The sequence below is a fragment of the Gopherus evgoodei genome, chromosome 1 (assembly GCF_007399415.2).
Source record: "Gopherus evgoodei ecotype Sinaloan lineage chromosome 1, rGopEvg1_v1.p, whole genome shotgun sequence".
In the NCBI taxonomy this organism is placed as follows: domain Eukaryota; kingdom Metazoa; phylum Chordata; order Testudines; family Testudinidae; genus Gopherus; species Gopherus evgoodei.
The window spans coordinates 137,629,132-137,656,117 of NC_044322.1; the positions used below are offsets into that span (position 1 = coordinate 137,629,132).

Below are 26,986 nucleotides of genomic sequence, written 5' to 3' on the forward strand. Positions count from 1 at the left end.
AAAGGGACAATAAGGGTGAATTTAGCAACCCTAGAGGTATTACTATGTTGTTTTTACCATCCATGTTAATATTTCAAATCAATGATACACTTCATGGCAGAGAGCAGGATATTTAGTGTGGCTCTGGACTTGATCATTCCACTATCAACCAGATCTTTCCCTTGAGACAGCTTTTTAAGAAGCTGGCTGAATTTAATAAGGTGTGCACAGTACTGTTTATAGACTTCCATCAGGCCTTGGATTCAGTGCAATGAACAAGCTTGTGAAAGCCATGAGATGACTTGGCATCTCTGGGAAGATAGTGTCATTGATTGAAGAGCTCTACAATGGAACAGAAAGCTGCGTTCGAGTTTGGGAAGGCTGCATTGAGTCACCTTCATTGTTCAGTATCAGCACTGACTGGCTGATGGATAAGCTCGAGGAGGCTGTAGGCATTGAGAAGAACACCATTTTCCTTTGAGACCTCAAATATACTGATTGTCTTGTTGGCTCAGTTTGGTGAATCACTGCAGCTGATGGCTGATCTGCTTCAGAAAGAAGCAGAGTGCACTGATCTGGTTATCAATCCAGACCAAATTAAGTCCCTGGGCATTACCATCAAGCAGCCTCCAGCTCCAGATTACAACCAGCCAAGTATTAACCTGTGTGTTTATGACACTGAGGAAGTGGCAACTGCCAAATACATGGGCAGTATCATAGACAGTTCTGGAGGACGCTCAAAAAATGCAGACACTTATATAGTAGCAGCCACCACCATGTTCCAGGCCCTTCAGCGGCTTCTGTTTGGGCTGTCATGACATTGAATTTGCTATGAGCTGTGGCTCTATAGGACTACACTTACACCGGCGGTACTGGACAGCCATAAAATGTGGGTGCTGAGGAAGGATGAAGAGTGGAGGATTGGTGGGTTTGATTCTCGCTATCTTTGCCATACTAAGTGGCAGGACAAAATCAGCAATGAAGATATCCATAGCAAAATCCATCAGCCACCTTTGTCAGCAGCTTTCTTGGCACATTCTTATATTAGGATAGAGGCCTCCTGAATTAGGAAGTGTTTACCAACGAATGCTGCTACATGTTTGGCGATCATGTGTTCACCAGAAACTTCAGTGGCATGATAAGATTGCTCATGGCAGACATAGCTAGAGATCAATCTGGGTGGTGCTCAAACAGCAAGGAGGCTATGTCCTTTTGGGATCTGCTATGAGATTATGATGATGATGATGATGATGATGATGATGATCACAGACTGCAAATACATTAGTTTTAAAATTAAATAGTGAAATCACTGTATATAAAACGTGGCTTGTTTTCCAACCCTACACAAACCCTATCTCACAATTTCACCATAGCCTTCTAAAATCCCTCTCACTCCATTCATTTCACTTCCCAACTGTGGCATCTTTTCAGCAGAAAACTTTAAAAGACTCTGGATTTTCAGAAATTCTCTCACTGTTATTCGAGCACTGGTGCAGCTTTACAGGTGCTGGCAACAGTGAGAGCACTAGGGTAGATTAGCCACTAGCTTTCCCACCATTGGAAGACTGGCAGTGAATCTACACAAAGCAGCTTTTCTGAGCTGGAAAGCACTTCATGCTCATCCCAACCCTCTCAAAAAAGCCCCAAATGACCATACCCAGTGTTGTCACAGACATTTTTAACTAATTTCTTCCCCTCCACAATTTTTTACTCTGAAGAACAGATTGGACTAATATAGTTGAGACACTAATACAATGTACGTGACATCACAATCCATCTGTCAAAGACAGAGTGAATTCTGTGACATTGCTAGGGATTGGCACAGGAAAAAAGACGGTTACTCACCTTTGTAACTGTTGTTCTTCGAGATGTGTTGCTCACATCCATTCCAGTTAGGTGTGCGCGCCGCGCGTGCACGTTCGTCGGAAACTTTTTTACCCTAGCAACTCCAGTGGGCCGGCAGGTCGCCCCCTAGAGTGGCGCCGCCATGGCGCTCTATATATACCCCTGCCGGCCCGCCCGCTCCTCAGTTCCTTCTTGCCGGCTACTCCGACAGTGGGGAAGGAGGGCGGGTGTGGAATGGATGTGAGCAACACATCTCGAAGAACAACAGTTACAAAGGTGAGTAACCGTCTTTTCTTCTTCGAGTGATTGCTCACATCCATTCCAGTTAGGTGACTCCCAAGCCATACCCAGGCGGTGGGGTCGGAGTGAGAAGTCGCGGCCCGGAGCACTGCAGTTCCGAAGGCCGCATCCTCCCTCGACTGCTGGACCAGGGCGTAGTGGGAAGCAAAGGTGTGGACCGATGACCAGGTCGCTGCCCGACAGATTTCCTGGATGGGCACACGGGCTAGGAAAGCCAGCGACGACGCCAGCGCCCTGGTAGAATGCGCAGTCACACGGCCCGTAGGGACATGGGCCAAGTCATAACAAGTCCTGATACAGGACGTAACCCAAGAGGATATCCTCTGGGAGGAGATAGGAAGACCTTTCATACGATCTGCTACCGCCACGAAAAGTTGGGGGGATTTTCGGAAGGGCTTAGTCCTCTCTATGTAGAACGCGAGAGCCCTACGGACATCCAGCGAGTGGAGCTGCTGCTCCCTGCCTGAGGAGTGAGGTTTTGGGAAAAAAACCGGAAGGAAAATCTCTTGGTTGATATGAAAGGCTGAGACCACCTTGGGCAGAAAAGCAGGGTGTGGCCTCAGCTGCACCTTATCCTTGAGGAAGACCGTATATGGGGGGTCTACCACCAGAGCTCGGAGCTCCGACACCCGTCTAGCTGAGGTGATAGCCACTAGAAAGGCAGTTTTCCAAGAGAGGTAGAGCAGGGAGCAAGTAGCTAACGGCTCAAAGGGGGGTCCCATGAGCCGGGACAACACCAGGTTAAGATCCCAGGTTGGAGCAGGGGGACGGACGTTAGGGAATAAACATTCCAGCCCTTTAAGGAATCTCGACACCGTCGGGTGAGAAAAAACGGAGCGACCGTCCGCACCCGGGTGAAAGGTGGAGATAGCTGCTAGGTGGACTCGCAACGACGATAAGGCCAGACCTTGCCCTTTGAGGGACAAAACGTAGTCTAAGATTTCGGAAACCGAAACTTCCATAGGGCGGAGATTTCTCTCTACGCACCAACAGGAGAAGCGCTTCCATTTCGCTGAATATGAGGCTCTTGTGGACGGTTTCCTGCTGCTCAAGAGCACCTCTCTCACAGGCGTAGAGCAGCGCAGCTCTGAACCAGTTAGCCACGCAGGAGCCACGCCGCTAGGTGCAGCGACTGCAGGTCTGGGTGACAGAGGGTCCCGTGGTCCTGGGTAATCAGGTCCGGATGAAGGGGCAGGGGAACTGGGTCGGCTATGGCCAAGTCCAGCAGCATGGTGTACCAGTGCTGCCTGGGCCACGCCGGGGCCACCATGATCACGAGAGCCCTGTCCCTGCGCACCTTCAGGAGGACCTTGTGGACCAGAGGGAACGGGGGAAACGCATAGTACAGGTGGGTCGACCACTGGATGAGGAAGGCATCCGCTATCGACCCCGGCTCCCTGCCCTGAAAGGAGCAGAACGCTTGGCACTTCCTGTTCCCCTTGGACGCGAAGAGGTCCACCCGGGGATAACCCCACCTCCGGAAAATGGAGAGAGCGACGTCCGGGCAAAGGGACCACTCGTGTGACAGGAAGGATCTGCTCAATCGATCTGCCAGAGTGTTCCGTACTCCAGGGAGGAAGGAAGCCCTGAGGTGAATGGAGTGGGCTACGCAAAAGTCCCAGAGACGTATCGCCTCGTGGCACAGGGAGGAGGACCTGGTGCCGCCCTGCTTGTTGATATAGTACATGGTCGTCGTGTTGTCCGTGAACACGGCGACACAACGACCCTGAAGCTGATGACAAAACGCTTGACAAGCAAGGCGGACCGCTCTCAACTCCCGTATGTTGATGTGGAGCCCCACCTCCTCCTGGGACCACAGGCCCTGTGTCCGCAGGGTCCCTAGGTGGGCCCCCCAGCCTAGATCTGAGGCATCCGTTGTCAGGGATACCGATGGCTGAGAGGGGTGAAAGGGAAGACCCGCACATAATACGGACTGGTCCAACCACCAGCCGAGAGAATCTAAGACCTTCTGGGGGATTGTGACTAACATGTCTAAAGGTTGCCTTTGCGGCCTGTAACGACTGATAAGCCACAGCTGGAGAGGCCTCATGGGCTCAGTCAGGGCAATAAGGTCCCGAGCCGAGGCGAAGGTCTCCGGTGTGGATGGGACCACTATCTCAACCCCAGATCTCATGGGGGAGCTCGGCGGCACCGGACTCAACGGACCCGCCGGGCCCGGAGTCAACGGTGCTGACGGTGCCGGCGGCGCCGCGGCCGATGTCGAGGCCGGGCGCTCAAGCCGGGTCTGCCTGGCCGGAGTATCAGACTTCGACGGCCTAGGCTCTGATTCCGGTGCCGGAGAAGGTCGGTGCCGGGGAGTCTTCTCGGTGCCGGAGCGATCCGGTGCCGGTGCCGATACCACGGCCTGCGAAGTCGACGGGTCAAGTGCCGCCTCCATTAGGAGAGTTCGGAGCCTCTGATCCCTCTCCTTTTTTGTCCTCGGCTTAAAAGCCTTACAGATGCGGCACTTGTCAGATCTGTGCGATTCCCCGAGGCACTTCAGGCACGCTTCGTGGGGATCGCTGGTAGGCATGGGCTTCTTGCAGGCCGCACACTGCTTGAAGCCCGGCGAAACAGGCATGAGCCTGGCGCCGGGTGCCGGGAAGGGCTAAGCCCCCGGCATAGAACTACTTAACAACTATTTAACTAAACTATCTACTTAACAAACTAATTAACAACTATATGGAACTAGAGATAAACGATAGACAAGCGATAGAGAACTAGGAGAGCTAGGGACGTGGAGGACAGCTAAGCCGCGCTCCACAGTTCCAACGACTGACACGGCGGTAAGAAGGAACTGAGGAGCGGGCGGGCCGGCAGGGGTATATATAGAGCGCCATGGCGGCGCCACTCTAGGGGGCGACCTGCCGGCCCACTGGAGTTGCTAGGGTAAAAAAGTTTCCGACGAACGTGCACGCGCGGCGCGCACACCTAACTGGAATGGATGTGAGCAATCACTCGAAGAAGAAAAGCCAGTTATGAAGGAGAATATACATGTAAGTCAGTATTCAGCAGTGTGAGAAAAGAAATGAAGATAAACTAAATCCTCTTGTATCGATGTTTGGGTATATAAGGGAAATGTGCTTCAGCATGACAAAGGCTCTCCAGGGTGCAATTGTGCAACCTTTTATTACGTTTTAACTGTATTATCTGTGGTGTTAGAAACACTTAAACTAACTTTCTAATATTATGCCAGAAGATTAAATATGTTATGACTATAATGTCCATGAAACATCTGTAGTATAAGCCAAAAGTCTATTTTTGATGCTCTGTGTCTTCTTAATTCTCAAGTATCTTTCATATCTTTTCTCAGTGCATTCCAAATCCCTAATTCCTTCCTTTTATCCATCCCCTTCTGTTCTTTCTGTATCACTTTTTTTTTTTTAATAAAATACACTGCTGGGAAAAGGGAGGGTGTATTTCCATATCCTTCTGTCTCTTTCAAGTCTCACATTTTTAAATGACAGAAAATGCATGCTTTGGGAAATACTAATGACCTTTCCAAGTAACACATCTCCAGCCCAAGTTAGCTCCCACACCAAGGTCTGACTGTTCACTAACATTGCCCAACAATATGGCTTGCAACTGCTAAATCCATCAATCTACCTTTTCCTCCATGATAATGTATTTGCCCCAAGTCTATTCCACTTCTTCTATGCTTACCTTGCTAATCAGTTTTGGCTCCTATATGATCTGTTCCCTTGTTGTTTTCGGCCTATCAGCAATTCCAATTGAAGAGGTTCCCCCATATGTATTAAGAGCTCTAGATCAGTTTAGTACTCTGTGTATGGTATTACATCACTAAATTGCACTGTTTCCTCTCAAAAGTTTTACTCTTAGAGAGGCACCGTCAAGTTAAAAATATCCTACTTATGTGACAAACAGCACTTTAGATTACGAAAAGTGGAAGAACTTGAAGTAACAATTTTACCTGCTACTGCTTGGTAATTTTGCATTTTTCTCACACTGGATACTGAAAATAAACTAGTTACTTTCACTTACATGCAATTTTTGTCATTTTCACTTTCAAGTTTTCATGACTTCATTTCATGTTGTGATGTCTGGGTTACAGACAGAAAAGAGGAATGTGTGGTTCAGAAAACTCTTCTCACTGGAATTAAAAATAGCCATGATAACATTTCCATGGGTTTTAGATTTTGTAAATAATAGTTTTTACAAAACCTTAAATTCGGGATAAAAATGTGACCTGACACTATCTATTTAATAATACTTATCACGTACATAGTCTACCATATCTTCAAAGCACTGTGCAAACCCTGACAAGTGTTCACATCATCCATGTGAGGTGAGTGAATAATACTGGCTCTGATCCAGCATTCCCTGAAGTCAGTAGAACGAATGGCTCACATTGACTTTGACTACAGAGCTGGAGGGAAAATGGTTTCTTCATCTTGTAAAGTTTGAGATTTTGAAATTTCTTCCCATCCCAGACCAGGACAAGAAGTCAAAATCTCAAAAATGTTTGTGAACTGATAATATGAAAAAACTTTGATTGGGTCAATTGAAACATTGTGTTTCAATAATTTCAAAACATTTCTGATTTTACTCTTTACATTTTTAAACCTTTTTGAAATATAAATGAGAATTTCAAAATGAAAAGTTCCAAAAGAGGATTTTTTTTATTTTTTTTCCCACAGGGGGAGATTTATCAATGAACAGTTTTAGTTTTGATGAAGGAGCGCTTTCCACCAAAAAAACTTTTTGTCAGAATATACCCAATGAGCTCTACTCAACAGGAGACAGATCAAGCCCATTCTCCCCAATGTGTGGGCTGCATCTGCCCCAAGTGAGGTGGAAGAGCAACCCCTCCACAGGAAGACAGTCCCATGGATCCCCAGAAAGTGATGCCATGGGGTTCCTGCCCCCACTACAAGGACCCACTGGGAGGGAAGGACCCTAATCTCCCAAGGAGAGGTAAGATTAAGTAGGGGGCCCGGATCCTGCCTAACCACTTGCAGAAGAAAGAAGAAGCTATCTCAACCGGGGAAAGACTGGGAAGGAACCACCAGAGGACAGGGAGCAGGTGAGGTCATATTGGCCCCTGCCACCATCCTCAGCAAGAGGATGGCCCTCAATGGGGGTTGTGCCTGCCTTTCTGTGGCAAGAACTGGCCTCAGTATTTCATAAAATGCCAAGCTGCACCTGATATGCCGTTCTCCCACACAACTGATGCACAGCTCTGCACGCAAGGGAAATCATGCTCCTGCACAGATGTATAGCAAAAACATTTACTGAAGTGCTTCTCTCTCTCTCAGTCCACACCACCTATGGAGGTACCTCATCATCATAAAAGTGACACACATATGACAAGTCAATGCAACATGAGCAACCCTCAGATAGTAAGAAAAAAGGTACTGTGAAGTTGCAATATATAAAACAATTACAATGAGAATTCTTTTTGAAGAAATATCAAAGAAAAGAAATGAACCAGCCAAGACTTGCAAGTTGTTTTATTGGTAGGTTGTCTTTTTTGGGGTGAGCCATGGTATGCTGCCATAAGCTGATTTCTTCCCTCCCCAGTGCACAGTATTAGATTTGACATTTTGTACTGGAAATTTGGTAACATACAGAGAAGAGAAAAGCTTGATGAGAAGGCAATGCTCAATTTGATTATGCTTATCTACAGTCGTGCTCTGAAACATCCATGTTGGAGCAGGCATGTAACTCAATTTATAAAGGTGTTGAAAAGAATTGGTTTTACAGCAAACAGAATGCTGCTTAATTATGCACCACACTTTCACGCACACAGAAGGCTGGGTTACAGGCTTCAGTTCAGCAGTGCACTTAAGCATGGGCTTAAGTCCCATTAAGTGAATGAGACATAAGCAGGTATTTAAATATGTTACTAATCTGGACCCAGAGTCTCCTAATTATAGGGGCCGGTCCATAGCCAGGGACAGCCACGCCTCCTCCCACATCTGATATACTTCCAAGAAGGCAGCAAACCAGAGCCAGTGGGAGCCGCGATCGGCCGAACCTGCCGACACGGCAGGTAAACAAACTGGCCCGGCCCACCAGGGTGCTTACCCTGGCAAGCTGCGTGCCAGAGGTTGCCGACCCCTGCTATATATATATTTTGAGATGAGATGTCAGGCCAAACTAGTCACATTTACTATTTGTATGATACATGGGTAATGTATCTGATGAAATCTGTGACAGATGCATATACAGGTAATTTGTTTTTCTGTATGTGTGGCATGTTCCAAAATCCTGAGATCATGTCCTCCCTCTCCCCCCACCCCCATAAATGTAAGACAGGGAACAACTCTACATTGTTTTGCTAAAAGTAAAATCAATTTGTTATGCAAATACTTTACAACAGTTACAGCGATGAACAACATTGAATTCTTTTTTCTCGAGCTAACAAGCAAAAATGTGTTGCAAATGTGAAGGAATTTGGTAATGATGGAGATTTTGCAAATTATGAGCCCAATCCTGCCAACCTTTACACATATGAGTAGCCCTACTGAAGTCACTGGGACTGTTCATGAGAGTAAGGGTTACCAGATGAAGGAGGGCTGCAGGATTGGGCCCTAGATTCTTTGCAATAATATAATAGCCAAAATTTTATTGACTTGCATCAGCTGCTATTGTAAAAATACTGTGCATAAACATCTGTTTTCTAAGAAAGCAAAGTAACTGACCTGCTGCTTAACTCTTAGATGCAGGGCCGGCTCCATGCACCAGCCCAGCAAGCAGCTGCTTGGGGCAGCCAACGGTGAGTGGCAACAAGTCCGGGTCTTTGGTGGCAATTCGGCGGTGAGTCCCTTACTCCCTCTTGGAGTGAAGGATCAGCCGCTGAATTGCCGCCGAAGACTGAAGCAGTGGCAGTAGAGCTGCAGATTGCGATCGCAGCTTTTTTTTTCTTTTCCTTTCTTTTTGCTGCTTGGGGCGGCAAAAACCCTGGAGCTGGCCCTGCTTAGATGTGTCTAGTCTGAAGGAAACACTAAGATGACCAAAAAAAAATTGGAAATAGGGTGCATTAATAGCCACTATAGAATGAAGTAGATGTACATGAAAATCCCATATTGTTACTGTTTCCATGCTTCTTTACAGTTGATTTGGAGGGAAATCCTCCAAATTGTATTGGTATTTTCTACACAACCAGGGGCGGCTCTTGCTTTTTGCCGCCCCAAACATGGCAGCAGGCTGCCTTTGTTGGCACGCCTGCAGGAGGTCCCCGGTCCTGCGGATTCGGCGGCTTGCCTGCGGGAGGTCCGCCAGTCCCACGGCTTCGGCATACCCGCCTCCGAATCTGCGGGATCAGCGGACTTCCCGCAGGCAAGCCGCTGAAGGTGGCCTGACTGCTGCCCTTGCAGGGACCAGCACGGTGCTCCCCGTGGCTTGCCTCCCCAGGCACATGCTTGGAGCGCTGGTGCCTGGAGCCGCCGCTGTATACAAAAGAGTGTAATCTATTAATTAACAACTCTATAAAGGCTATATTAAAACTGTACACACAAGGAAATAGTTTGAAATATTTCAGTGTTTGAAATACCACAGCTAAACTGTGGGCTCAAGCTGTCTGTGCTTTAAAAGTATTCCACCCTTGGTCAAACTGGTTCTCTGCTATCAAATTAGTAAAATGGCTGATTCTTGAAGATATTTGAAGTGGCTTCTCATGGGCCAATACAGAGAGTTAACAAATTAACTTTAGGTTATTTATTAGTTTGATTTGGTTTTAATCTTCTTAATGTTTCCCAGCTGAAGTGCATTTAGTGACGAGCCTATCCAATGACTGGGACTGGTGAGCACAGTCCACCAAAGTAATGGAAGGTCCACCCCCACAGTGAGGGAAGGACCACGGAACCCAGGTATAAATTGAGATTTACAATCCCGGAGAGTGGAGGGACTATTTATTCACAGACAAGGCATAGTACAGGCAACTGTGTGCAAATTCTCTCACCAATAGCTTCAACCTTAATGCAGTGAAACCACCATCAAGGGTAAGAGAGTAGTTTAGTCCTCTTGGTGCTTTACTTTGAAATCTCCCCATTGAGAACAGCAATAAAGATACTACAGTGCCAACTGTGATGTGAACCCCATACCCTAAATCTTAGAGCACCAATCCTGTTACTCAAACTCACTAAACAGGTGAGGATGGTAATAATTTTTAGTCACTGCCACCTTGTGGATCCAAACCAGGAGCATCCCTTTCTCCAAACCAGTCTCCCAAAATCACATTAATTGGACTAGTTTTACATCTCTGAGTTATTAATAGTTTTCAGACCCTAGAATTTGGACTAATAATCTAGTATTATACTTCACCTATCCACAGGCCGCCTGCGTGCAGGACTGGGACTACGACTCCCAGTGGTAACCTCATATCCTCATGGATCGAGAAGCTGTTGCAAGACCTGAGAGAAGGACAGCTCTCATTGCTTGAGAACTAGCCCACTACAACATAGACATAGTGGCATTAAGTGAAACAAGATTGCCTGGGGAAGGTTCCTTGAGCGAACCAGGAAGTGGTTACACCTTCCTCTGGAAGGGTAAGACTGAGACAGAGGACAGAATACATGGAGTTGGTCTGGCAATAAAAACCTCATTGATGCATCAACTCCCAGACCTTCCAGTGGGTATCAATGAAAGATTGCTGAAACTACGCTTCCCACTAAATGCCAAACGTCATGCCATCATCATCAGTGCATATGCACCCACTCTAACATACCCTGACAACTCAAAGGAACAATACTATGAAGATCTCGACAGACTGATCAAGGCCACACCTGTAACAGACAAACTACTCCTACTTGGAGATTTCAATGCCCGAGTCGGGGCTGACAGCGAGAACTGGAAAGGAGTAACCGGGCCACATGGTGTAGGCAAAATGAACAGCTATGGACTACTCCTTTTGAGCCTTTGTTCTGAAAATGACCTGACCATTACCAACACTCTGTTCCGACAAGCGGACAAATATAAAACGACGTGGATGCACCCTAGGTCCAAACAGTGGCATCTGTTAGATTATGCCATTGTCAGAAGGCGAGACATCCGATACATAATGATCATCAGAGTAATGCGAGGCACAGGGTGCTGGACAGATCACAGATTAGTCAGGATGTCTCTTCAACTTCACATCGCTCCCTCTCGGCACAAACGCCCTAAGCATGTGCAACCTGCTTTCAACATAGCCAAACTGAAGGATGCTCAGTGTTTCAACAATTTCCAGAGGAGTCTTGATGACAAACTGACATCCACGGACAATTGATCCGTACTGTAACCGAAAAGTGGGACCAGTTCAAGCAGATAGTGACTGACACAGCAATAACATCTCTTGGACCAAATAAAAGAACACATCAGGATTGGTTTGATGAGAACCAAGAAGAAATATGCTCGGCACTGGAAGTAAAGAGAAAAGCCTTTATCGAATGGCAGAATGACCACTCCTCAGTCTCTAAATGGGACCATTTCAAGTACCTTCAGAGCAAAACACAGAAAGACCTCCATTAGATACAAGATAACTGGTGGGAGAGCAAAGCCAAAGAAATTGAGCACTATGTTGAGACTCACAACTCAAAGATGTTCTTCAGTGCTATTAAGACTGTCTATGGACCTTCTAAACCAAGGACCACCCCATTGGTTGTCTCATCAGACAACACAATGCTGATTAAAGATAAAGAAGGCATCAATGAAAGATGGCGAGAACACTTTAGCAACCTTCTCAATAGACTGTCAACCATGAATAACAATGTCCTCAATGAAATCCCACAACAACCTGCTCTGACAGATCTTGACTTTCCGCCCACTATAGATGAGATTAAGAAAGCTGTTAGCCAGATGAGTTCAGATTTACAAAGCAGCAGGTCCAGCAGCATTAGCAGCGTTCCACAGCGTGATCATCAGCATCTGGGAGGATGAAAACATACCACAGGACCTCCGCGATGCTACTATTGTCTCTCTTTTCAAGAACAAAGGCAGTAAAGCAGAATGTGGAAACTATAGAGGCATATCCCTCCTCTCCGTTGGTGGGAAGATCATCGCCCGCATCATCTTGAACCGCATAATAGCCAGTATTTCCGAGGCAAATCTACCTGAAAGTCAATGTGGTTTCTGACCTGGCCGGAGCACAGTCGACATGGTGTTTGCTGTCAGACAAATACAAGAGAAGTGCATTGAACAGAACATGCACCTGTATGCTGTCTTCATAGATCTGACAAAGGCATTTGACACCGTCAACAGGGAAGCCCTTTGGACCATTCTAACACGACTTGGCTGGCCAAGAAAATTTGTCCAGATTATAAGCCTTTTTCATGACAGCATGACAGGCGAAGTATTGTCTGATGGAGCCACATCAGCCCCCTTCAACATCACCAATGGCGTGAAACAAGGATGTGTTCTCGCTCCTGTTCTACTTAACCTGTTCTTTGCATGTGTCCTTAACCATACAATGAAAGATCTGGATCGAGGTATATACTTGAAATACCGGCACGATGGTTCACTTTTTGACCTCGTCGCCTGAATGCAAAGACTAAGACAGTGCAGAAACTCCTTCTTGAGGCACTCTTTGCCAATCACTGTGCCCTCATGGCTCACACTGAAAATGATCTTCAGCGCATTGTCAACAAGTTTGCTGAGGCCTCGCAATTCTTCGGACTAACTATCAGCCTCGGAAAGACAGAAGTTCTTCATCAACCTGTACCTGGATCAAATGCTTCTGTCCCGAGTATCTCCATTGATGGCACTCATCTTAAAGTAGTGGAGAACTTTAAATACCCGGGTAGTGACATATCCAGTGATGGATCACTGGATAATGAGATCAACGCACGAATATCCAAAGCAAGCCAGGCACTTGGCTGTCTGCGTGTCAAAGTTTTAAACCACCACAACATCCGAATGTCAACAAAACTGCTTGTGTACAGAGCTGTGTTCTCTCATCTCTTTTGTACGGGTGCAAAACATGGACACTATATAGGCATCACATCAAGCAGCTTGAAGCATTCCACATGCGCTGCCTCCGCAACATCATGAAGATCCGCTAGCAAGACAAAGTGCTCAATCTCGAGGTCCTCAAGAGAGCCCAGATGACAAGCATCGAAATGATGATCATGAAGTCACAGCTATGTTGGACTGGTCACGTCAGCCGCGTGGATGCCAACAGAATCCCCCGCCAGCTTCTGTATGGTGAGCTCTCCCAGGGCATCTGGCATATAGGTCGTCCACGGAAACGTTACAAGGACACCATCAAAGCCAATCTGCAGTACAGCAGTATCAAACCTAGGGACCTTGAGGACGCCGCCAGCGACAGAACACAGTGGTGTGCAATAGTTAGAAATACCTGCATCGCCTTTGAGGAAGACCGCTGCCGGCGTCTACAAGAGGCACACGAACGACATCACAGAGCATCAGCAGCGCACAATCCACTGACCGCGAACTTCCCATGCATCATCTGCAGCAAAATGTGCACCTCTAGAATTGGCTTGTACAGTCATCAGAGGGCACATCATGAGACCAACAATAGATGATCTGCACAGATTTGTCATTATCGGATCGATGGACTACCAAGGAGGAATACTTCAGATACAGGGGAGGCTCTTCAGCCCTTGGATACATGGATGACATATCAATGAGAATTATGCCCCTGTATTCAACGGCAGCATTTGGCCAAGGGTAACTAACTGCCACGTTGAAACTTTTAAACTCAGAGGATACAGAATACTCCATAAGGGGAACATTTTACCCATAATGATACAAAGATACAGAGATTCATACTCAACCCATCACAGGAGAAGTGGCTTCAATTTCTTTGTTAAACCAGTCAATGAAATCTTTCCTACCTTTGGGAACTGGCTGAATGTGCTTGGCTCCTTTGTCCAGCTTGAAGTCCAGATATAATGTTGGTGTGCGAGTATATACCTTTGACTGGGGAAGAAGTAGAGAGAAAAAGGTAATTTCTATAAATGGAGTATACCTTTATTTCAGGGGTTCTCAGACTTTTTTACTGGTGACCCCTTTCACACAGCAAGCCTCTGAGTGCTACCCCCCTTATACATTAAAAACACTTTATTCTATATTTAACATCTTTATAAATGCTGGCGGCAAAGCAGGGTTTGGGGTGGAGGCTGACAGCTTGCAACCCCCCATGTAATAACCTCACGACCCCCTGAGGGGACCCGATCCCCAGTTTGAGAACCCCTGCTTTATATAATATAATGATTTTCACATAATAAATAGCCAGTCGTCAAATGAATAACTGAGTTTGTTGTTATTTAACAAAACAAAAAACTGAGTTACACACTCTATAAAATATTTGAAGATCATTTCAGCACTACAATTACTTAACTGTATTTTGTAGCATCTTTCATATGAAGCATGTTCCAAAATACTTTTCACAGTTAAATAGTCCTAAGACAAAGTTAAATAATAAATACATTACGGAAAAATGAGAGAGATCAAGAGGTACAAAGGAGAAAAGCTGTATTTCCAGCTGAGATATGAAACGTTTGAAAGTGTGAATGAGGTGGTGAGTTACAGATCGGCTCTTCCATATAGCCAGACCTGCAGAAAAGTGGCTCTTACACCCAAAAAAGGTGAGATTACATGGAGGGAATGAGACTGGGTGATAACAGAATGGGGGAGTGAATTTGCAAATTAATTCCAGTTCTACAGTCTCACGCTGGAGTCTGGTTTTGAAGTTTTTTTGTTGAAGAATTGCCACTTTTAGGTCTGTTATTGAGTGACCAGGGAGACTGAAGTGTTCTCCTACTGGTTTTTGAATGTTGTAATTCCAGACAGCCCCGCAACCTGAAGCAAATACTCACCAGCAACTACACACCAAACACACCAACCCAGGAACTGAACCCTGCAACAAACCCTGGTGCCAACTCTGTCCACATATCTATTCGAGGCACACCATCATAGGACCTAATCACATCAGCCATTCGTTCACCTGCACATTTACTAATATATGATATATTAGTATATATGTATATACTAATATGTGATGTATGCCATCATGTGCCAGCAATACCCCTGCGCCGTGTACATTGGCGAAACTGGACAGTCTCTACACAAAAGAATAAATGGACACAAATCTGACATCAGGGACTATAACATTAAAAAACCAGTAGGAGAACACTTCAATCTCTCTGGTCACTCAATTGGAATTAATTTGAAAACGAGACACCATCAAATTAAGCCTGAATAAAGACTGGGAGTGGTTGGGTCATTACAAAACCTAAACCTAATTTCCCCCATACTAATTTCCCCCTACTGTTACTCACACCTTCTTGTCAACTGTTTGAAATGGGCCACTCACATTATGACTACAAGAGTGATTTTTCCTCTCTTGGTATCCTACTGTTAATTGAATTGTCTTGTTAGACTGACCTCATACTTGGTAAGGCAACTCCCATCTTTTCATGTGCTGTGTATTTATACCTGCTCCTGTATTTTTCACTCCATCCATCTCATGAAGTGATTCTAGTCCAAGAAAGCTTATGCCTAAATAAAGTAGCTTTTCCCTCTATTTGGTATGATAATCACAGTACAATTTTCAGAAAACAGGGGTTGGGCTAAGCAGAAGAGAAATGCATAGATGTCTAGAGACATAACTGACTTTCAGGTAACCAAAAGCTGGATAAATAGTTTTATATACATGCATTCTTATCGTTTACATAATATTGAAGAAAATCAAGATAATTTTTTTTAAGTCTAGGTGTTTTTTAAGCACTAGCATACCCCTACATCAACAAAATACATTTGTCCTTTGGAGACTGCAGGCGAACATGAGTGCACACCCATATTGTCTAACAGTGAAAGATGCCAGTGTTCTAATGATTACGTTCCCTTGTATTGTATAAAAAGGCTCCTCAGAGAAGTCAGCAATAACGATGAAACCTCACACAAGCGACAGATGTTAATAGAACAGAAGCAAATAAAACCAATAAATATATTCACCAGGACTATTACTGCAATAAAATACTTTTTCCAGTGGGGGGTTACTTGGCCTATCATTATTTGGAAGTTTTTTTAATTAAGAGGCACTTCCAGACGTGCAAGAAAAAAGCCCCCAAAAGAAAAGAGCTCTCAACGGTGTATATGCCAAATCATTAAGCCCTCCAATATGTACAGCCTTCCTTCCTAGGAGACAAGTGATAAAGCTATCCCAGAACCTTCTAAGCTATTATATAATCATTAAGATGTACTTAGATCTTATATAAACAACTGGATGACAAAAATACAGGAGCAACTGATAAGTCACTATAGTAAGAGATCATTGTTTATAAAGTTGCTTTGCTGGAATACTTTGGTTAAGTTGTCAGAATGTGTCTAGGAAAAGGCAGTCCATGCCAAAATGCTGACAGCCATTTTCTCCTGATTTTGCAGTCACCTTCCAATGGAGTGTTGCTAGATTTGATCGCCTTGCAGTCTTGGCAGAATGTTTCCCTTAAAATAGTTAACAATGCAGGGTCCATCCCTGGAAACATTTACTGCTAAGTTAGTGTCCTTTTAGAAAAGTTCTGTTGAATTTAAAAGAAAAAAAACCCCTTGCTACAGAGTTTTGAATCATCCTATAGAATTTAACAGAGAAATCTATCACTGCTATAGAATTCTACAAGTTCAAAAAAAAATCTAGAAACACTATCATTCTCTGTTAAATTCTATAGCCAGAGTAGTTTTTATTGGACTCCATTAGATTTCTATATAAATACATTGGTTTCAGCACTTCAAAATTCTATAGGACATTTTCAGAAGGACACTCAGTGTCATTAGCCCTACAGATGTTGATGGACATAAAATTTTACCATGAAGTGTGAAGAGCTGAGTTTGCTGACACAATGCTGACCACATCCGACTGGCCAATATAAACTAGAGCAAATTGTGTTCAGTATCATGTCAGCTAACAGATTAACTATAAATTGACACAAGGTTTGAACACAATTTTCCCTCATCTACACTGACTGACAGTCAGTATTGCAGCAGCCAATTTAAGACTTACTATTTTGACCACAAAAATTTTTGAAATGTAGACATATCATATGGAACTACTGTGGCAATGTGCACTACACTTGACAGTAAATGTTTGCAGGAGATTATCACTGGAACAGGGACTATGTGTTCTGTTTTCACAGGGCAGAGCACACTCTAAGGCAGGGATAGGCAACCTATGGCATGGGTGTCAAAGGTGGCACGCAAGCTGCTTTTCAGTGGCACTCACACTGCCCAGGTCCTGGCCACCAAACCGAGGGGCTCCTCATTTTAATTTAATTTTAAATGAAGCTTCTTAAACATTTTAAAAACCTTATTTACTTTACATACAACAATAGTTTAGTTATATATTATAGACTTATAGAAAGAAACCTTCTAAAAATGTTAAAATGTATTACTGGCACAGAAAACCTTAAATTGGAATGAATAAATGAAGACTCGGCACACCACTTCTGAAAGGTTGCCGACCCTTGCTCTAAGGAATCTGTGAACGAATAATGATAGTGAAATGTGAAGACAGGGTGCAATAGACAGTTTTTATACAGCTCTGCCACGACCCATCTAGGTTGCTGAGTAACAATAATATAGCCATTTTCACAAAACATTTTTTCAAGCTACAGCAGTGTTCATTTGACTTAGAATGCAGAATACTAAAAATTCTGCATTTTATGAAGTGACTTTTTGTAGAGCTTGCCTTTTATGCACACTAACAAGGACTCAGATTAGAACAAAACAAATGGAGTTTGTAATGAACAACAGTGGCCTCTTAAGTTATTGATACCAGATTTAGTACCATCAGCATGTCACAAACGGTTCCAAAGTAGTGGGTGAGTTTTGTCTCATTGTTTACACACACACACAAAGTAACATTTTCAAGATGATTTCAGTGCCCTTTAAACTCTAGTCTGAAAAGGGTAGTTTTATTGTTATGTTGGAACAGGGAGGATGCTGACATTAAGCATTCTCTCTTCCTTTAATCCATCCTAGGGGGAGAGGGGAGGATTTGTAAATAGGAGGCTTTTTCTTTTGCTTACCTAAAGCTAGACCAAGCAGAGCCTGCCACTAGCAAGTGATCGCTTTCACCTTCATTGTAATGAACAGAATGGGCTGTCTTTTGGCTTTGAAACTGCATCAGGAGATCTCAGTGCAGCTTCTTCCATCTTTTAATTTAAGCAGCTTCTGAGAACCCTTTAAAGAAATATTCCCATTTGTGCCGTTAGCTCATGAGCACCTTAGAGCAGTGATGATGTTCCTTGTATGGCACACTGACCAGTTGTAAAGTACTGTGCACACTTTACAGTCCAACATAATGAATAATAAAGAAGATGTCTCATTGCAGGTGTAAAGCACAGTGAAGGAGATCAAAGCTGTACATGAATACATAAACTCAGTACTTAACACTGAAATAAGTGAACAATAGAGGAAAGGGTTAGGAACTATTAGAAAAATCTGAGGTGGAGAAGAGTTAAAAGAGGAAGTTGGAATTTTACAGAGATTTTATATTGTTCATGACAAAATCATTTAATGTTTTCTGTGGGAGATTGCTGACAACTGTTAAAGTAGTACAACCTTATCCACCATCTCCAAAATGTAACAGACATGCTCATGGATATTATATCCTGCACATGTACACTAGACTGGTTTAAACTCTCTGCATTTTTGTGGGTTAACTCATATTGTTAAATACCCAGTACCCAAAGGGCTTTGTTTTATGTTTGGATTAGTGAACTGCAAAACCATCCTTTAAAAAATAAAATCTGCTTCTAAAGTTATAACACAAAAAAGGCCACAGAATTAGTAAATTTGCCTCCTTTTGTTCTTCTGTAAAGGCACCAATATTATGGGCCATGTTACATTACTCTTCTGTGTCTTCAAATCGCAGGTAGGCTTTAACCTTACCCACCAATTTCATACAAGAGCGAGTTTCCATAGACATGGGCCAGACCATTTCTCACTGCGGAAAAGCCCACTAACAGGTAGACTTCTGAAGATGCCTCCAGATCATTTCCTAAAGGATGGGGAAAAGGTGTGGAGCTCTCACCCCTAAACAAAAGGCAGAGAGTGTCTGGATCTCAGGGGATCTGCCTATGTAATCAAAGGACAGAGCTATCCATGCAGGGACTTCTGAAGTCACTCACCATGGTGGAGCTGTACTGACAGGCTTCCCTTGTTTGCAGCTGCCTTGGGAGCCCTCCCCTAAAGGAAGGTTCCACAGAGTGGAAGGCTCCATACAAAAAGCTAATTCAGCCTCAGAATTCATTTGACAGTGGATTTCCTAGTGGTTCCCATGGGAAATAGGGAGAGGTGATGCAAATAGTAAACCCATTTCCATCCTCCCCTTCCAGTCTCTCCTTGCTCACGAACCACTAACCTCACAGAGAGCTCTTTGCAGGGCTTTGGGACAGAATATGTTGCCTTGGAGCTGACACTTCCCCCTTCCACACACCCAAGGGAACAGTCTAGCTGTAAATTATGCAATCCTGAAGATGATTTATAAAGGACCCTTAACTATGCAGTGCTACCAGACATGTAAAAATATCTCCACCACTTCCTAAGTGCCTAAGATATATGATCATAAAGCCAAATCCTGTCTTGCTCATTTTCTTGTAATCCTTGCTCAGATAAACTCTTCTGGCTTCAATGGAAAATTCCCTGACCAAGCAGTGAGTAAGAAATTCAGAATTTGGCCTTTAGTTAGCAGTGGCCCATTCTAATCATATGCAGATTCTCCATATTAAACCCAAAAACCACAAAACACTGTATAATTAATCAATACTTACAAATTTCCTTTTAAAACCAAAGATTATCCACACTGCATAGTCTTTAAAGACTTCCCAATCACAAGTCTGTAATTTTTATCACCCTGAACATTCTTTCCTTCAAGTATCAGAGGGTAGCCGTGTTAGTCTGGATCTGTAAAAGCAGCAAAGAATCCTGTGGCACCTTATAGACTAACAGACGTTTTGGAGCATGAGCTTTCGTGGGTGAATGCATCTGAGGAAGTGGGTATTCACCCACGAAAGCTCATGCTCCAAAACGTCTGTTAGTCTATAAGGTGCCACAGGATTCTTTTATTCTTTCCTTCCTTCCTCAGGTTTTATTTGTAAACGTTTTCTTAATTATGAGAAGAAATCATTGCCACATGTAAGCTGCGTAGCCTAATGAAATCATGGTTGCACCAATGAGGCGACACTGCATTTTCTAATACAAGCGTGACAGACAAAAATACACAAAGTCCTCCATCAATCTGCTTTCTACATATCAGAGCTGATTTACTGGACCTTTTTAACTGAGGCACTTTATTGCCATACTCAAACAGAACAAATAAAATACGACGAAATGAAGTGGAGTTTGCATACCAACAAAGTCATAAATTCTATCAACATGTGGCTTCAAATGCTTCCGTATGTATTTTATAGTATCATTTTAAAAGATATTTTTTATTTAATGTTTTTCAGGGGACCCACTTTTTTAATTCACTATGGCGCATTTCCAATTCTGATTCAATTCCCGATCAGATTACAATTGTAACTGAGATATGAAAATCTCCAATCCTCATCTCATAATTAGTGGTCCTATCTCCTCTTTTCTCCTAGAATAGTTATTTCCTGTCAGATGAATGCAGCAATCACACGGATTTTGTTTACATTTGTGATTAGGTGCACACTGATGACATACCATCAGGATATTGTATTAGAATCGGAGCTACTCACAATTCATGGAACATTATGAATTGTATGAGCAAATAGTGACTTTTGTGGAGGCTCTGCCCAGATTCCCTCAATTTTTCCTCCTCTTAAAGGCTCTGTATTGGATTAATGTGTCCTTCCGACCAGTGACAGACAGATCTCATCCAGAGCCAGTCAATGCTGCTTCTAGGGGGGTTGCTGTTATATAACTAACCTACATGCTAACATTCATCTATATTTATCTTTTAGGGATGCTGCACATTATTGTAACCACAATTTTCCATACCCATAAACCCCATTGTCTGTTGTTAATCCTTGTAACTTTATATGTAATTGTAGGCCTTGATACGGCAACTGAATCTGAATGGACAGACCTTCGCATCTGTTGTAGAGCCCCTTTTAATTCAATGAGGGTCCACTGAACAGATCCAAATGCAGAACTAGGGTCCCAGGTTATAAATTCTTTTGGGTAGCAAGCACATTTTTTATTTCTGTAAAGCTCCTAGTGCATCTTGGACAACTATATATATACATAATAAATTATTTAGTAAAGAAAAAATATTCATCAGGGAGAACATATTAGGTATGTAATGCAACAGACATGGTGAGAGAAGAAAAATCTGTTTGGTTTATAACAGCAATAACAACCTCAGAGTCAAACATTTCCTGGCAGTTAATTACCAGATGGGTTAAAGGCCTCCTCCAGATGGTCACTAGCCACCAGGAAATACCCCACCCATCAGTCATTATTGTTTAAAAAAATTAGGATACTGATCTGCATTAGTCATAGTCACACATATTACTATGAACTGAGGGTACAAATGCAATGGAAAAGCTTTGTCTGAAAAGGGAATACAAAAAAATTAATGTGAAAACATGAATGGTATGGAAATAGATCTGTGTTTCACTTGTTGCACAGAGCTGTACTATTGTCACAACTAGAGGAATGTAATGCTCATGGAAAGTGTTGAACTGACAGCCAGCAACATAAGGTTCCCCATACTAATCCACTTATGTGCCTCCACACTCTCCTGAGGGGACCACCTGAAGGGGTGAGAGGTTAGTCTCCATGCCAAATCAATTCCTGCCTTCCCTGCTGAGACTGCTAACAAAGAATGTGATTGTTGTGATTAGGTTACCTGACCGATATTAAAAGGACTAAGACTAAATTCCAAGACATCAAAGCACAACAGTTTAGTTGTCGTTCTCCACGGCTTGTTAAAAAACTCATTGAGAGACTATTTTTTCTTCATCTCCAAGCAATAATGAATGAATGAACATGAATACCTGAAGCAGTTTGGACCACAGATTCAGGCTGAACATCTATGTAATATTTCTGTATGAAACGTTAATAGCACCAAGAGAGAAATCAAAGACATAAACAAAAGCTTTTATTTCAACTGTTTGCTTTGTAATCAAATGTTGTTAATAAAGACTAAATAACTATTTCATAAATAATGAGAGTCCACGTTATCAGAGAACCTCGGGAGTTGCAGGTTAGATCGTTCAAATCCAATATCATACTTATCCTTTATCGTTTCAAAGTATATGAACAAAGGGATATTCAATTAAAGTGAAAGGTGAAGAGTTTAAAACTGATAAGAGAAAACAATTTAAGAAAATGACCATTAGCCTATTGAATCTACAGTTACAAGATAGCACTGAGGCCAAAGGACAACCAATTCAAAAAAAGGGGAGGGAGAGACCTAGAAATTAATATGAATAGTGAGCACATCCAGTTTCTAGACTGAATTTTTAAAATAAGGGATATAACTCTCCTGATTCTGGGCATAAACCAACCCATCCACTGACAGGGCTAGGAAGGAACTTCTCACCACCATAATCCCACATGTTGGCCACCATTAGATTGGGACTTCTGCAACATGTTCTGCAGGGGGAAAACCTTAAACCCAAGTTTATGAAAGCTGAAGCTACTGCAGAATGCTAAACTTTGCCTGCTGCTAACTGGAGTATCTTGCTCTATGCATAGGATACTGGTGTTTCATGACCTGCATTGGCTGTCTGTTGAAGTTTAAGAGGTTGACACTGGCCAAGGACTTATCTACTTCGGACATCACCTTTTTCCCACAGTGGTCCCACAGTCCCAGGCTGCACTCCAGGGGGATCCCGTCACAAATGGTACCATTATTTACATACACAGGGCAACATATGCAACTTAAAAATATAATTAAAAATTGCAAAATTATAAAAATGGCAACGAATCGACTTGCATCAAGAATAAAGCTTAAAACACTAACTGTTCAAATTTCTTCTTCATGTCACAGGAGAGCATTTGAAAGCCTCCAGCAAAACAGTGTTCTTACTGCTAGCCTCTATGGATATGTCTACACAGCAATTAAATACTCGGAGCTGGACCAGGTCAGCTGCTTAGGGCTTGCAGGCCTTGGGCTGCAGGGCCATAACATTGCTGTGTAGATGTTCAGGCTTGCGCTGGAGCTCAAGCTCTGGGACCCTGCGAGGTAGGAGCAGAGCCATCCCTAGGGTAAGGCAAATCGGGACAACCACCCTGGGTCCCGCACTTTGTGAGGAGGCAGGCAGGGAGGTGAGGTGTGAGTGGGCAGGGGCGAGAACCCCAACTGATCAGCACCTCCCCCTCCCTCCCAGTGCCTACCACCGATCAGCTGTTTTGCTGTGTCTGGAGGCCCTGGGGAGGAGGGGAAAGGAGCGAGGGCTCAGCACACTCAGGGGAGGGGCAGAACTGGGTTGGGAAGAGGCGGGGCGGGAGCAGATGAGGCGGGGCTTGGAAAAGGCGGGGTGGGGTGGGACCTTGGGAGAAGGGGTAAAGTGGGACGTGATAGAAACTCAGTGCCTATGTCCCAGGCCCCGCATCCCCTAGGACCGTCCCTGGGTGGCAGGATCCTAGAGCCTATGCTCCAGCCCAAGCCCAAACAGCTAAACCACAATTTTTAGCCCTGCAAACCTGAGTTAGCTGACCTGGGCCAGATGTGGCCATGCCATGGGTCTTTTATTCCCATGCTGACGTACCCTCTGACTCCCTCACACAAAGGACTTTAAGGGCCTATGATATTGGTCTCACATACTGTGAAAGTGACAGTTTCACTACAACCAATGGGCTTGGGGCAGTGAGACAGATGGATTGCTGTACATCCTTTGTGAGACTGATAAGGCTGTTGCATGCAGATGTGTAGATACCTCCCTACCTATCCACAGACGTGGCATGCTTTTAAGATGATTGTGGGTGCCTTATGACATCCCCGGCCCTATTTGTGATGTCATTTAAACAAGAAAGAAAGAAAGAAAGATACTGACTGAGATGATCATTCATTTTTTATAAGGGAAAAAAAAATAAACACTACCATGTGGACCTGCTGAATTCTTGCTAGAGGGCATTACATGTCAATAAGTCCAGTATATTTTCTAGTTAAAATAAACTTTAAATTCAAAATGATTAACCCTGATGACAGTGGCTACGCCTTTTCTGTATATTGTTGTGTTGGACACACCAGTCACTGAAATCAAATCAGTCAACTCTGCTACATGCTAGAGAGTGTAAACTCAGAAACTGAAACTATGCCTGGCAGCCAGCCTTCTATATCAGAATCCGCTTTGGACAGATCTGCTCTTCTCTCTCCAAGGATGAGATAATCTAATAAAAATGCACATCCTGCCCAGAAGAATTTCAAAAGCAGTATTTCCTATCATTTATTTCTGATTGTGCAAAATCCTTAACACTAATAATGAGAACATTGAACAAACAAACTACCAGGAGTGAAATGTAAGTACCCATGTTACAATTATCGTTTGTCAAAGAGGTCCAAAGCCATACCAGATTTCATGCTTTATTTGCAAGCTGGGCAACAGCTGTTTATCTTGTATTGGTTCAAAGACTTCCATTGAGCACAGACCAGAGAGGACTGAGTGGGTCTTTACCCTGTGTGCTTTCTTTTTTTAAATGAAGTCTTTTGTCCATTGTCCGTATCTAGATAGAAAAAACCTCAGTGTGAATGTGGTGGTTCAACTGCAGGCCACTAACTCCTGTATAGAGCAATGTCAGGTCCCAATCCTGCATCAGGATCTGCTAGTGTGGACCCCTGCTTCCATGGGAAATCATACTAGTGCAGGGAGTCTGCTGTTGAAAATCCTGATGTAAGATTGAGGACCTTAATCTCTTACTCAGATTGAGTGATACTGGTCTGAGAGGATGATAGTTTAAATGGGACTGAAATATTTATGTAGGAGGATGGAATGTTCCGTTCTTCTTTCAGAAAAACCCCAACACCTCCCCGCCTAGTCCCCCTTCCAAGACACAGAAGGGGAAGAGATTATCAGCTATTTAACTAATGCAGTCACGTCCACACAGGTTGATCCTTGTGTCCATGCAGGGACCCAGGGCCACATACAACCACAAGGATTCTCCTGCAAAGATCTGATTGCAGGGTCAGGGCCTAAATGTGTCTTCCTGCTCCTGCTGTGAAACACAGATCATAAAAGTAAATACATAGTGTTTGCAATGCACCTACATCAAAGTTGTCATTGCAGCCTTAGATTTTGAATTTCTTCATTTAGGATTATATTGTCCATCCTAAACGGGCCATTAACAGAGGACCCAATTATTCTCCCACACTAACTCACTTAAAGAGTACAATTAAACCAATTTTGTTTGCATTTAATAGCAATTAGATTTTTTAAAAATATACAAAAAACATAAAAGACAAAGATTGTAATTTCTTTAAGACAGGGACTATCTTTTCATTATATATGTGCACATGGTGATTAGCACAACAGGGCACCAAGACCTGTTGGGGCAGTGGTGGGCAACCTGCGGCCCATCAGGGTAATCTGCTGGTGGGCCGTGAGACAGTTTGTTTACATTTGCACAGCCGCTCGCAGTTCCCTTAGGCCATGGTTCACTGTTCCCGGCCAATGGAAGCTGCAGGAAGTGGCGCGGGCCGCAGGGATGTGCTGCCGCCATCTAAAATAGATCATTTTGGTAACTTCTGTTAAATGAATTTGGTAGTGTTAGTCTTATTCTCAGTGGACAAAGTATCCATATCAAACAAACGACAACCCCAGCTAGCATATACATCGACCATCTCAACAAAGAGGTCAAGAAACCTGAACTATTCTCTTACCCCCACACTATGTTGTTTCTCCAGATAAGGGTTCAGTCACACTGCCGGGTCAGTAGAGAGAGGATTATATTCTATTTACTATATTTTTAAAGTCCGTAGAACTATGATACCTAAGATGTCTTTATATAAAACTAGAAATGGACTGATTATAACATTAAATAGGTAACGTAACACCTATTTCAAAGTGTGTTGGGGTCCCCTGGCTCTTCCTAAAGTTTACTCTGGATACACACAGATAAAACAACACAGGTGCTTCATACTCAACCTACAAAACAGGCAAAATGGGATAAATTATGGCAGCCACACATGACTGATGTCAGCAGTCTAACAAGTGTGCTTGGGGCGATGAGATTACATATTGGCTATCAGAATCAGTGGAATGTGTCAGTGTCAGGGAGTTACCTGTCAGTTTGATGATCAACTAATAAATCTGAATTCAAAGCTTCCATTCAGTTCACACTCTAAATATGAGGCATGTTTGCAATGATCTCACTGACCTTGAATTCAATTTGGACAACAGAGAGCGCCACATGCAGCTTTATAAACCAAGTCAGAACAACAGCGACCCACAAACACTAACATTCTCCCACACTGAAAAATTACCTCAATTTTCTTGGAAACAAACAGTTCCAACATCACTGTCTGCATGTGCCAAGTGGTTACAAGCTCTAAGACATATTCTCCAGACCAGGAGAATCCAGCAATGCTGACACAGAGTAACAATGTCTAGTTTTGGTTGGATATACCACAAAAAAAATAGTGGCAAAACAAGAGGCATGCTATGCAGTAACGTACAGCTCTGGAGCATGCTTTGCTATTTCCTTTGTTGCCTCACTAATATACATAACCCCCACTTATTTCATTTATTTCTTTCCTCCCCCCTCCCCGCCCCTGATCTCCAACACAGCAGCTCCTAAGTGATGAACAGCCACAAGCATACATCACAGTCAGTCCTCTGTGAGTGTGTGCGTGCATGGAGGAAAATAAGGACTGGGTCAGGTGACAGGATGAATGCCATCCCAGGAAACAGGAAATATGGTAGTGACCATGTTGAAGGGATGGTGTAAACCCATATTAAGCTTGCAATGATTAGATTTTTACCAATAAATG

The 26,986-nt window shown here is 43.6% G+C and overlaps 1 protein-coding gene across 7 annotated transcripts in view; it reads right to left on the reverse strand.

Moving 5' to 3' along the window:
- Window positions 1-26,986, reverse strand: part of PIR (pirin) — a 100,648-nt gene that overhangs the window by 19,018 nt on the left and 54,644 nt on the right. For all 7 annotated transcript variants that reach the window (XM_030573499.1, XM_030573492.1, XM_030573482.1 and 4 more), the window contains one exon: window positions 13,920-14,004. In XM_030573499.1, the coding sequence (XP_030429359.1) occupies window positions 13,920-14,004 (85 nt within the window). The remainder of the gene's footprint in view (window positions 1-13,919; window positions 14,005-26,986) is intronic.